The 13,839-nt window shown below is 44.2% G+C and overlaps 1 protein-coding gene across 3 annotated transcripts in view; it reads right to left on the reverse strand.

Moving 5' to 3' along the window:
* SIDL (SIDL trafficking protein particle complex subunit 10) overlaps nucleotides 1–13,548 on the reverse strand; it is a 196,909-nt gene extending 183,361 nt beyond the window's left edge. Inside the window, exons 1-2 of one of the 3 annotated variants that reach the window (XM_067093177.1) lie at nucleotides 13,423–13,548; nucleotides 6,398–6,486 (exon numbers count right to left, since the gene is read on the reverse strand). In XM_067093177.1, the coding sequence (XP_066949278.1) occupies nucleotides 6,398–6,422 (25 nt within the window). In that variant the 5' untranslated portion in view covers nucleotides 6,423–6,486; nucleotides 13,423–13,548. The other 2 variants (XM_067093187.1, XM_067093195.1) reach the window with 2 other exon arrangements.
* Nucleotides 13,549–13,839: the final 291 nt, after the last annotated feature.

Below are 13,839 nucleotides of genomic sequence, written 5' to 3' on the forward strand. Positions count from 1 at the left end.
CGAGAGGGCCTAGACGGACTTACTCGTCTGGGCGAGCGACCGTCTTGATGATAAGGGGACGGTCTCCTCACGGCTGATCCACACTCCGATGTTGGACAATCCTCCACACTGGAGCATGCAGAGGAGACTAATGCAGGGGCGCGGACTGCTGATTGGAGGCCGCTGTCCCTACTGTCCGGGTGTGTTCCAGCTTTCTTCAACGCCAAGACAGACGAAGGCTGCAGGGACCCCTTATTGGTTCCTCCCGATGTCTTTGGAGTCGAGACGTCCTTAAGCATCTTCCCCGCTGATCCTTTGTCCGACTTGGGCAAGGATGATGGTTTGGGTGGAGAAGCCCGAAGGCTCTTCCCCCTTCTGTTCCATGCTTGAGCTCGCTACAGGAGTCGAGACTGCACGGTCTCCCGTAGGAGACCGTGCCTTCAGCGACGCTCGCTTAGGAGGCGCCGAAATGGAACCAGTCTGGGAGGATGAAGCTCCCGAACCCTCTGAGGAGGGTACCGAGGTACCCCTCCCAGCAAGAGACCCGGCAGTCTTCCCCCAAGGAGAGGACTGCGCCCCCTTAGAAGAGCGACTCTTCTTAGGGGGAGGAGGGACCACTCTCCCCTTCTTAAACCAACTGGACTTAGAAGAGGGGGGTAAGCGGCAGACAAAGATGAAGACAAGGACGACGATGATGAAGAGGAAGATGAAGATGGGGACGGCTGGCATGCTCGCTTCTTCTTCTTCTTCTTCTCAATCAACCACAACACCACATCCCCCAGCTTAACGAAGACAGACCAGGGGTCGACGGGGGCTGGGGCAGGAACAGCAGATGGTACAAGAGTCCGAGAACCGGCAGGGGACTCATGCCGTGGGCGTACAATGGTGGCAGGAACATCTGGAGTTGCAGGGAACGTTGGATGGTTCGGCTGGATCACAGGCACGGGCAACGGTGGAAGCGAGGCAGGAGGCCTGGGAGCGTAGTCGGGCAGTGGTGGAGTGACCGAGCAAACCAGTCTGGCTAGCATCGACACTGAGATGGCTGGGGTCGGAACCACACCATAGGCATGGTGCATTCCCACCAAGGTCATCACGCTCCCCGGCAGCACAGTCAGGTTCCTAAGAGAGGCAGAGCGAAGCTGTTCGTAGGGGGGACCTGATGGCCATTTTAAAATGAAATCTAAATTCCCCGAGACAACATCCAACTTCTCTTGCTTGATTAGGCCACTTAGGTCTTGTCAGAGGACAGATCTAAACCTCTATGTTTGAACACCGAACTGATTACAGACCTATACCCCTTGACAGTGGAGGTTGTTAGCTTCCTGGAGGTCCTCAGATAGAGGAAGAAGTCGGCTACTTGACTTATAGAGGTCTCAGAAGAAGAGCTCTATGTTATGGCGGCTGCACCATCTCCTGAAAACTGTCCACTTGGACTGGTAGAGCTAGCAAGAAGAAAGTCGTCTGCATCCAGCAATAGCTTCTGCGGCCTGTCTCAAAAACCTCTTCGCTCTGACAAGGTGCCTGACAGTCTGAAATCTGTCAGGGCCAGAGTAGACAACCCTTGGTGGTACTTGAAGGAGTGGGGTTGAGCAGCGACCACTTTTGTGGCAGGAGCCTCAGGAAGTCCACCAACAGTCGCAACAGGTCCAGGAACCATTCCTTCCTTGGCCAAAACGGAGCAACTAGGGTCATTGAGACCTCTTGGTGGATGCAAACTTGTTGATCAACTCCCTGATCATAACGAAGGGAGGCAATGCCTAAACATCGATACCTGTCCAATCCAGGAGCATGGCGTCCGTAGCCCAAGCAAGAGGGTCCAGGACAAGGGAACAGAAGCGAGGAAGATGATAGTTCCTCGATGTCACAAACAGATCTATGGCTGGCATGCCCCACAACCTCCATAGATCGCTGCAGACAAGAAGATCCAAGGTCCACTCCATCGGTAAAACCTGTCTGAACTGACTTAACTCGTCTGCTAAGACATTTAGCCTCCCATGGATAAAGTGAGTCACAATCAAAACCTGGGTCTGTTCTGCCCAGAGAAGGAGCTCGTTTGCCAACTCATAAAGGGAGAAAGAATGGGTGCCCCCATTTTCATATGTATGACAGAGCTATTGTGCTGTCAACATGGACTGCTACTGTTCTGTCGCAAACTAGGGCTGAGAATAACTGGAGAATCAGGTGAACGGCCTTCAGCTCTTTTACATTGATGTGGGAGTTTCTTAGATCTTCCAACCATGTCCCAGGCACTTCCTGAGTCCTGCAGAGAGTCCCGCAACCTAGATCTGAGGCGTTAGTATTAGTCTAGGTTGGCGCTCAATGGAAGAAGAGACTTCCCCTCCTGAAGTCTTTCTTTGCACAACCACCATCTAAGATCCTGCTTGATAACTGATGTGATGGGGAAGATGAAGGAGTCTAGCTGGGTCTTCCTAATCCAGTTCGCTTTCAGAGAGAACTGCAGCTGCCACATGTGTAACCTGCCCAACCTCAGGAACTGTTCCACTGAGGCAAGAGTCCCCAAGAGACTCATCCATTGCACCGCTGAGGATTGAAGAAACAGGAACTTTTGGACAGTTTGAAGACAAGAGACGACTCTTCAGGGGGGAAAGAGAAGCCCAAAAAGTCTGAGTCCAGAATCAACCCCAATTAAGGGAATCTCCTGAGTTGGGGTAATCTGTGATTTCTGGTTGCTGATCAAAATGTCCAACTCCAGCGTCAAGCGAAGAGTTTTTGTAAAGTCCTCCATGCACTTTTGTCTCGATGAAGACAGGAGAAGCCAATCGTCCAAATAGAGGCATATATTTATGCCTAGTAGATGCAGCCATCTGCCCAAAGCAGCGAGAATCCGAGTAAAAACTTGCAGGCCGTGGACAGGCCAAAGCACAAGGCCCAAAATTGGAGAACCCTGCCCTGAAAGACAAATCAAAGAAACTTTCTGGAGTCCAGGTGCACAGGGATGTGAAAGTAAGCATCTTGCAAGTCCAGGGTAACCATCCAGAGCCCCTGCTGGATGAACGACATGACTGAGTGATTCGTCTCCATATGAAGCTTCATTTTCACAACGAACCGATTCAGGGCGCTGACGTCCAGGACACGCCTCCAGCCCCCCAATGATTTCAGGACCACAAAGAGCTGGTTGTAAAATCTTTCTGAATCGTGATTCTTGACCACCTCTAATGCTCCTTTGCGTAGAAGGGAATCAGCTTCCAGGGAGAGGGCTGCAAACTTCTCGGAATCTGCCAAGTAAGCTGGCAAGACGATTGGCGACTTAGCTAAAGGGGGCCTCTCCTTGAAAGGAATGTACTAGTAGCCATCTCTCAACACCATGACTACCCAAAGTTCCGCACCTCTGCAGCTCCATTCCTTCCAAAAGTGGCGAAGTCTTGGCCCTACTGGGGTGTGAAGGATTAAGCTCTCATTTCCTGCTTGCTGGTTTGAAGGCAGATTTCTTCATAGACTTTGAGGGAGGACGTTGATTTAGACTAGATCTTGGTTGGGTCTTCTGTTTTCCTCCGCGAAAGGGCTGAGGTTGAAGCGGGGAAAAGGGTATTGTTCTAAAGGAAGAGGAGTAACTCAGCCGTTTGATGGATTGCACCAGAAGATCGTTGATGGACTTTTTCTGTAAAGCTGACAAAATCTCCCTGGTAACATTTTAAGGAAACAGGTGCGATTTGTCCAGAGGAGAGAACATGAGCGCCGACTTCTGGGTAGTGGTAACCCCTTTTGTGGTGAATGAGCACCACAACTCTCTTTTCTTCAGGATGCATAACAAAAAGAGGGAAGCAAGCTCTGTGGAGCCATCTCTTACAGCTTTATTGGCACATGATAAAACTCTCAACCAATCTGCTGCAAAATCTTCTGCCAAGACTGGACAATCCTTGACCTTCCTGGCTAAAGCACCAATAGTCCAGCCAAAGGAGCTATGAACTTCTAACTCCAATCGAAGAAGCTATGAACGTCTAACACCTTAAAAATATTCCTGGTCAAGTGGTCTAGCTCGGGTGAGGAGAACATGATCTTGGCCAAGGAAAAAGCAGATTGATGAGTTGCATTGACCAGGCTGGAGAAGTCCCCTTGGGAGGAGGCAGAAACTCCCAGAGACGGAGCTTCCTCGGTGGCATAAAAGTGGTAGCTTCTCTTCACCAGCCTACAAGGGGCAAAGCAAAGGTGGCCTTGCCCTGTTCCCTCTTGGAGGCCAACCAGACTTCCACTTCTTGGTCAGCAGCAGGAGCCTGACACACAGAAGGAAGCATCGAATGTCCAGGAGGAGAAGGGAGCTCGGGAGCAAGATGGGGCTTCACCGAAGATGACGGGTTCTTGAGCGATTCTTCCTGGCACTTGGGAGCCAAAAATGGGCGATGAAAATACAAAATTGACTCCAGACCGTCCCAAGCAGACTGTACGGGGCGGGCTGAAGATGTCGAAGGCGGAACTGCGAAACTGCAACAGGGTTGAGGGCTAAGACTGGCCTGCTTGGACCTCTTGGTTGGAGGACGGGTGCTGTCCGCACTGGCAGAATGCCTCATGAGCAGGCGCGAAGAGACTAGGTAGTGTCCTTATTGCTTCTTGCCAGGACTGGAATCCTCCGAATCTAAAGACAGACGATGCACACTAGTAAAGACGCCTTTCCAATGGTGCTCTGTCAAAGCCTGGGAGTGGGCTACAGGCTCGACGAAGGGGGTGACCACCAATGGGCAAACCCCACTGGCCTCCCTCGGACCTCCGGTATGTCTTCTCCCTGGTGCCAGGAAGCGGGACAGGAACCTTTGTCTAGGAGTACTGGTGGGACAGGCAGCCACCTCTTCAACACAATCACTGCACTGCACTGCACTACCACTTTTCACATTGCACTTTTCAACATAGGCCTTAAAGGAGGACCCCAACTCCATCACTTTGTTGGCCAAACACTCAAACTTCTGGTCAAACCTAGATTCGAGACTGGCAAGTGTCGAGACTGGAAGCCTGGGAACCTGGAACAGGAGTACCGTACGTGGAATTGAAGTAGGACGGCTAAGGATAGGGGGATGAAACAGGAATTTGAGGAGAGGAAACAGTACTGACCTCTACAATTTCTGTCACAAGAACAGGCTCTACACTAATCTTATTCTTGGCTCTAGCAGCTGCCTTCCTTTTCCTATCCTTATCTAATTTGTCCAGATGGGATCACAAGACCTTTCACTTTTATCGTCCCATTCGTGACATTCAATACAAGTATTGTCCCTATCGCAATCCTGCGGCATACACTTGACACACTTTGTGTGAGAATCATAACAAGACTTAGTCTAGTTTTATAATCTTCAGAGCAAAATTCTAATGCTTGAGGAGCTAGAATCAGACATCTTGAAAAACCGCTTTAATTAAAGTTAACCAAAGCTAACACAATAACTAAAGCTTGATGGCTACAACAAAAACAGAATACTTCACCAAGAAACTTGAAAAACATCCAAAAAAATAATGAAGTAGATTGCTGGAAACCATCGATGTTAGTTGGGAGCCAGCAGAAAATGAATTGAAGCTCTCTGCTAAGTTGTTCCTCTCGGTCCCCGATAGTGGGCGGGGCATGTACCTACACCAAAACATGCTAGCACTACTGCAAGTTTTGAAATTTTAGTCTGCTGTAGGTAGGAAGCTCATAGTTATGTAATTACTGTAATTGGTTAAGTTACTATATAAAAATTGCTTGCTGGCATTCAAACACTGAATAATGAGCTACAAAACCAGATTTTTTTTAGCATATTTTATTAACCTTACTTTTTATTTTTATTGGTACAATAAATATTATATTTTTTCCACTGCATATTCAAGGCCATTTTATTATATGTATACTGTACTGTAAATCTGATAACTTATAGTGAATTTTGCTTCAGTTTTGCTAAGGCATGGATGCAAATACATACTGTATCCAGCAGTGAGAGTCATTCATAATGTGTTTTACTGTATCTACAGTACTTTTTATTTTTCTCTCATTGTATTGGTCTTTTTTTCCATACAGTAAATATATGCTAGAATAAGGTACACTGTATATACAAGATATACAGTATACATCTCAGAACAAAAGTACATCACATTCAGTTTACCTCTAGGAAACTACAATAAAAGTTTAGAAGAAGCATCAAGGAGTCTACTTAAATGACAGAACACTATCAACAAAATAAACTGGTGGAAAAACAAACTTGGACAGACGGGAAAAGTTGGAATACTCAAGTGAAGGTAGTATAATGAAAAACATCTATTTTGCCTTGCTGGATGTTTATGTTGGACATCTGTTTCCAACACAATAACAACTCAAGTACCAGTTTTCCAAAAGTTTGGATCTGAACTAAAAGTTTGTTCACTGCATCACTTGATAGAATGATAAGAGAAATGCCTTCATGAATATAAAATACTCCTAAAGGGAAAATAATACAAAAGTACCTACATGTCACAATTGGTCGACGATTCATTTTTCTTTAAATCAGCAGTAGCAGGTATACAATCTAACTGTGCATGCCGAAAGTTCATATGAATCTGAAAGAATGCAAAGTTCATATCAGAAAAGCAACTACCACACACGCACAGGTATATCAGTACTGTACTAAAGTGTACTACAGAATATTTTAGCTTCAAACTACACAGTAATTTTTGTGAGCTTGTACTTATTTATGACACTCTAAACAACTGTACTACATCTCTAGTTATCCAAAAATTGTGGGAAGGAAATAAAGCAAGCTCATGAGTTTTCAAGAGATACTGTACTGCAATTTCTATATAAGTTCACTTAAATTAAAGAGCTACTTTCAGCAAAGGGGATCAAGAAATGATGAGAGGTGTACTGTAGTTTCATTAAGATAATCTGTTCTTTAAGTTTCTTGATACTATTCGGTAGTAAAGGGGCAGTCAGATGAGCTCAGAGCAATTACAGGCCACTAGAGACTGAAAGTTACACAATTCCAAAGAACAAACGAGAGGAAATGAATATAAGAAACTATGTCAAGCTTTTACAATCCCAAGTAATATCTGTGAAAACAGGAAAACTGATATGTACTGCAATGTCTTTGTAGAGGTCTGTATAAACAGTTTGGGAGGCCTTGAGATAGTATCTCTCTCTCTCTCTCTTTCTCTCACTAAAATTAGTCAAATAAAGAAGCATCAAAAGAATATCACAAACTGTTTTAAGTAATTTGTATACTGTATTGTACTGTATTTCCAAGGTATACAAAACAGCGCCTGTTATGTACTATTCCTCAATGTGAGCTGGGCTCAGTTACTCAAACTTGTTAACATGATAATTAACTGGCAGTAGGTGGGTGAGTCAAGGGGCATCCCCAACTAACCTGCCAACCAAATCACACACTTTCTTCTTCAGCATAAGGAACTAGTGTGTGGGGTGGCTGAGTAGGTTCTGGTTGGCATTCAGTACATAGGAAACAGATATTCTGTAAAAGTTTGCAATTTATTCCCATGGAAATAGAAACCATGGCCTTTTACGTAGACTCACTCCTTAGGTGGCAAGACAGCATCTCAACTGACTGGAAAGTTGAAGCTCCATCCAGAAATATCATGCTACTGATCCCAATCATGAACAGAGAAGCAATGACTCCTATAACCTCCTACACAAAATATCACAGGAATGCAAGATTGATATGCCCTTAGCCAGAGTGAGATACTTTAAACTCTAACTCTATAAAAATTTTGGAGAACCAGTGCTGCCATAAAGATAGGGTAGCACAAGTAGGAAAGCAGCTAGTATCTGGGTCAATCATAAATTGACGGGTTCAGACGACAGCTTTAACACTGCTCCTGACCCCTTGTTAAAAAGGAGAGTGGAGAGAGTCAAAACTTATAAATTGAAGCTCTAAGATATGATGCTGATTTTGAAGTTTACTTGCACTGTGGCCTATCTAGCATGAACTCAGCCTGACTGCTGCCCTGCAGAAGAAGGAAGAACGGTAAAAAAAAAAAAAAAAAAAGAGAGCTAGTCGTTCAGCCACTCACCTCCAGTGTTATTCCATCCAAGTACTTACACGAGATGCTTTTTTTGTCTGAGAGGAGCATAGAGACTACACACCTTTTGGGAAGCTACCACAGGTTCTAAGGAGAAGGATCTAGGGTTTGTGGGTGATATCCCTGAAGTAAAATGAGGTAAAGATAGGCTGGTGCCGCCAGGCACATGATCTTATTACCTGTAAATTGATAAGTTCGCACAAGGTGAACTGCATTTCCACTTGATATTTTCCAGAAGCAAGAAAGAAAAGGTATTCTGAACACCAACTTATGCCTACCAATACTACAAGGAGACTCCTAATGCTCTAAGCTAAGGCTTATACTGAGCACTAAAGCATCCTACTGGCTCCCCAACTAACAGATTTTCAGATGATGGGAACAAGAAATTCTCAAGTCTCCTGTTAGAATAAATGGGTTCTCAGTTTGCCACAAATTCATGAACAAGAACAAGAGGAATCCCCAGCCCTCCCTGAGCTATAAAAGATACAAAAGGCCATGCAATATGTCAACATCCTACAATGAGGGTAAGACTAGCAGAACGAGTCTTGAGGCTGAAATCTTGATGAAAGGTCTCTTGAGTGTCTGAGTTAGGTTGCAGAGAGTCACATCCCACTCCAGAGGTCAAAACTAATGGATGGGAAAGACACTTCACTGTTCAAATCATGACTTGATCACCTCTACCAATGAAGAGAGTTATATATCCTGTCTCACAGCAAAGTAATAGGCTTTACTGCAGAGATTAAGAGGAGTTTGTCATTATGAATGTGGAAGAGTAAGTTCGTGATCTGCTGCAAAATAGCTCTAACCAGAAAGAAGCCCCCATCTGTGACACCAATCGGATATGGCCTCCTTCCTGGTATTGTACACAGTAGTTTTGGCTACCTCAAGAAGTGTGGCAAACAGACAAGAGTGGGCCAAAGGAGAATCTCTGGCCACCTTGACCAAAAAAGCTAACAGCTCGAAATACACATAAGCACGGGGCCACACAGTGCTACCAGGGTTATCTGAGACCCAGAATTACACACTCAGCTGATCACTCAGCAAATCAGAATGATTGGTGGAAATGCAAAATTATCCATGGTCCCAGTGGTTGCAGGAGGGCATTTTTCAAGGCAGCCCAGAATGGAAAAGCATAACACCAAGAGCTCCCACTATAACTGTTTGGAAAACAGGCTGCTTACTAGAGTTCACCAAAACTCAAAAAAACCTTCCCCACACAAGAAGGCAGGGACCAATTTGTCCCAACTAACTTGCTAGGGTTGCTGAGCTAGTCTACTAAAACATTCCTTCAAGCAATGGCAAAAGCTAACCCATGCATCTACTTTGCAAACTGACAGAATGGAAACTGCATCCCACTGTTTGCTGACGTAAACCACTTCGGTCTTACTACAAAGTTCGTCAATACTACAAAGTGATCTGTCACACAATTCTGGAATGTTCACATATCTAACAATGCTGCTCACATTTCCAAGACACTGATGCACAGATGAGACTCATTCTCTGTCCACACACCTAAGGACAAACCACTCTGGTGTGCAAACCCCCAAATCCTTTGATGTGTTCAAGAACAAAAATATTTCCGAAGCTGTAGAGTTCAAAGGAACTCCCACAAGGTGGTTCCTGTCATCCACCCACTAAGCAAGGTCCTACCTTACTTCCCTGCTTGAGAACATGCATTGGGAGGGAGGGTCACTTAAGGTTGACAAAAGCTGCTGCAGTTGCTAATGAAGCAAGTGCAGTTAGAGGCACCCAAGTGGAATGAGCTCCTCCAGACAACTGGCTGTTACTGTCATGATATGAATATTGCTGAAACATGCATTTGCCAGCTAATGCACGAGTTTGACAAAAGACTTTTGTTGCATCTGTATCCAGGGACTTTGCATGCTGCTTGGGCATGAACTCCAACCTCTCCTATTTTAATTTGATCCCCAAAACATGACAATGTGAGGAAGAAGTCTCTGTTCCAGAGCAACTGCACCTCTGAGGATACCAGAACTAACAAGTGGTTCAGGTAACACAGCAAATGTATGCCTTGAAAATGGGCCCAAGCTTATATCAGGGCAAACACTCACATGAACACCTGGGGGCTGTTGCCATACAGAAACGGCTTTGCGCTTGTAGCCAGTCTTGTTACTGACAAAGTAAAGGTATATATTCCCTAGAGAACTGATGGATGGGAACCTGGAACTGCACATCCTTTATATTCACCAAAAATATTAAGTCGTCTTCTCTGATGGAATCCAACATGGAATGTGCTCTGACTGACTCTGTAGAATAAACTTGCTCAAAAGAGAGATATCGGTGGCCAGTGTCCAGCTGCCAGCTACCTTCTCCATCTGAAAGTGAAGACTGTAAAAGCCGAAGGAGTGGTCATCGAAGACCTCTGGTCCATTCTCCTCCTATATCCCCCTCTATTTCTGTCAATAGGGAAAGAGCTTCCAGAGCTCCTGGTGGGTAGGGTAGGACATTGGTCCTTTAAAGATAGTCTTAACTGTCCCAAATGGATAGGGTTTGCTCCTTGTCTCTGTCACACTGCCCAATGACAAGACAGGAATCCCCTACTTGTGGCAGCTGGGGACAGGGACTGGTACCCTCTCTGTCCTCCTCCCTTCTTCCACTTACCTCCCTTTCTAGCCAGAACTGAAGGGGAAGGCCTAAAGGGCAGGGAAGGCTCCCAACCCTTCCTAGAGGAAGAAGCCTGGGTGTCATGTCTCAGTTTTGTCAATGGGAGGCCCTTCCCAACACTAAATACAGAAGGCATGGCCATCCCCACATACTTTCATGGTTCCCTTCTTGCCCCAGAGGCTTGAAGGAAACTGGATGACGGATCGAGATGTCCCAACTATTAGAACAGCTCTCCTCCACTGCTCCCTCCACTTTACTATTTTGAAAGCATAAAGAGGAACCAAAGACCAATCTGTTCAGGTGAGTGAAACAGCTCTCAGAAGAAACTTGTCAGGAGAAGAGCAAACACATAAGGACACATCTTCTCAGGACAAAGTTTGCCCCATCTGACTGAAGAGAAAAAACCTTCTTAAAGTTTCCCCAGAGAGAGAGGTGGTTTGTAAGTTCACAGATTGACAAAACAACTTAATGGCAAAAAAGTAGCTTGCTTGATCTCCTGGACAAAAGGGAACTTTCTGATCTGCCAATCATACTATTAAGCTGACCCAAGACACCATGAGAGAGCAGCAACCACAATAGTCAGAATGACCATCTGACCTCCTGAAAGCACTCTAGCATACATTCTATCAATAAGATAGGCTCAACAAAAGTACAAAGGTTGTTTCCACAAGATCATTAAGTTCACAATCAGCAAAATGATCTCTAAAAAAAAAAAGGTTCCAACAATGAATGAAGGGGTTCTGATGGAGAAGATTCCTCAAGTATGAGTTGCTCTTTTTCCAAAAGAAAGGTTAGCATACCAGTCTTCCCTAGTCAGTGTTCTTCAACCACAGACATAAACAAACAGACCTAGCGATACCAATTGTTAAATAGCAATTCAAGGGTGACTTGTAACCACTTGAAACTGTGGTCCACATTCTTGCAGACTCTCAAGTATCAAGTCAAGGTTGACTAATAATTACTTGAAATCTTGGTTCAAAAGCCACAGATCCCTATGGATGAGTGCTGATATGTGCTCTGTGCACACACACACTAGGTGTCTTGGATGAACCATGAACACCTCCAAGCATCTGCATGATTATATGGATGTAGCTCATCATCATACAGTGTCACGAGTGCATGAAATGGGTGATCATGTATGATTACAATGGGAGTTCGGGATGAACCAGGTACCACCTGAGGGTCCACAAGATCTCAAGCATACAGATCAACATGATACCCAATAATACGTGTGTCTGCACCTGCACAATCCAGGGATCATATACTTAAGAAGTTCATGGCTGTAATTGTGTAACAGGATTTTTCTGGTAGTTTTTTTATGTGATTTTGATAAATTTTATGACCTTTTCCATTGGAAATTATTAGTTTACCAATACTCCCAACTAAATCTAACAATGCTGGGGAACCACTGTAAGAAACTACTGTACAGGATAATCTTAATGTTGGGTCAGGTTAAGAAGGGGCACAAAGAGGACAAAAAATAACCATGGTATGTATGCAAGCTCATGCTGTTTATAATTTATGGTGTCCTAGAACAAATTAGGTGGGACCAGGAAGGGCCAAGCACCATAGGTTGGGTTAGTTTGGGGACGGTTAAGTTAGGAGGTGCTTGTGTACTTTACACTAAGATTTACTGCAACTAGTCAGGTTAGTAAGTGTCAAGAAAAGGAAATCTCAAGCCCTACATTAGTTTATGTTAGGATACATCATTGTATTTCACTAGTTTTCATATTTTCTGGCCTAAAACCCAGGTTTCCCAATGTGATCTCCAAGGCTAGATTTAGGGGGCTTAGCAACACTGGATAGTTTTTAGGGGCTTCCAAATACCTGTATAACTACTATATAAATTGATGGTTACTAATACAAAAACTACATGGAAACCAATCCCACAAAATTTGCTATCCATTAACCTCGTATTGAAATACCTCGACGTTTTTGGAGAACATCATATTCATCATGTTCTCCAAAACCTAAGACTCCACTGAGTTCTCTTAGTTCTATGGTATAGGAATGGAAAGAAACATGAAATTTAATCCAAAGGCCAAGCACTGGGGCCTTTGGGGTCACTCAGTTCTGCAGGGGAAACAGAGTCAAAAGGTTTTAAAGGTGTAACAGGAGGAAAACCTCACAGTTGCACTATCAAACAACTGTCAGGTGGAAAGTAGGTTGGAAGAAGGAGAATATGAATGGAGGTAGTACAGTAAAAGGAATGAAAGTGGTTGCAGCTAGGAGCTGAAGGGGCGCTGCAAAGATCCTCAAGTAATACCTACAGTGCACCTCCCTGCAACACTTCCCTGCAGGGGGTATATTTTCTTGAAAAGACCTTGCTCCCACAAATGCAACCTTGCAAACTCTATTTCTTACTTGCTTCGGGCCACACTTCTGGTGAAAAATAGATGACACTTGCAATGGACATAAAAACCAATGAATAATTAACCCAAGTCCTTCTGCACAAAAATGCCTTGCATTGAAGCTAAGCTATGCTTAAAGCTGGGCTCGGTAAATCCTTCCAGGTACCTAAGACTCGGTACCCTATACGTTATTATGACCTTGGCATAGGCTGACCTCCTGTGAATTGGAGTTATACGCTACCCTAACCTACTTTGCTACATACACACACGACTGGTAAAATACATTACCCACTATGATACAGCCTTAAGGTACAGGTCTAGGGTAGCCTACATTAACTGCAGACCAGTCTACTTCAGCTGTCATGCAGTTTTCAATAAATACTACTGTTACTAGAATAATTAAGCTTGAAAATGTGACTTGTAAGGATATGCTTCGCATAAACTATTGTTTAGGAAGAAACGATTGTTAGAACTGTCAACCTACACTTTCTTTTAGCCTCCCCTCCTGTCCGAATACTGATGGCTTTGACTTCAGTCTTGCAGTTTCTCTTGTTTACGGTTATGCCTAATTAACATTCCACTGATTTCTACAATACAAATGATATTTGAAAATTTGTCATACTATGAATAAAAAAAATTATTTAAATCTATTGCATTTTTATGTACATCAGTTTCTTTACTAATTTTACCAATTGGTTGTTGCTACCATTCAAACGATGGCAAGGTTCATAGAGAATATCTAATAATCACTAAAGGGCAACAATGAAATAAATTCAGCTGTTGCGGATACACATACAAGATTCCACTGTTCTAATGTTCTTTAAAGTTGATTTTTATTATTATTGAATGTTTTTTACTTCATTTTCTTCAGTTCCACCCCAGGGTACCTGTTATCTGAAAC

Source organism: Macrobrachium rosenbergii, chromosome 4, assembly GCF_040412425.1.
Source record: "Macrobrachium rosenbergii isolate ZJJX-2024 chromosome 4, ASM4041242v1, whole genome shotgun sequence".
In the NCBI taxonomy this organism is placed as follows: domain Eukaryota; kingdom Metazoa; phylum Arthropoda; class Malacostraca; order Decapoda; family Palaemonidae; genus Macrobrachium; species Macrobrachium rosenbergii.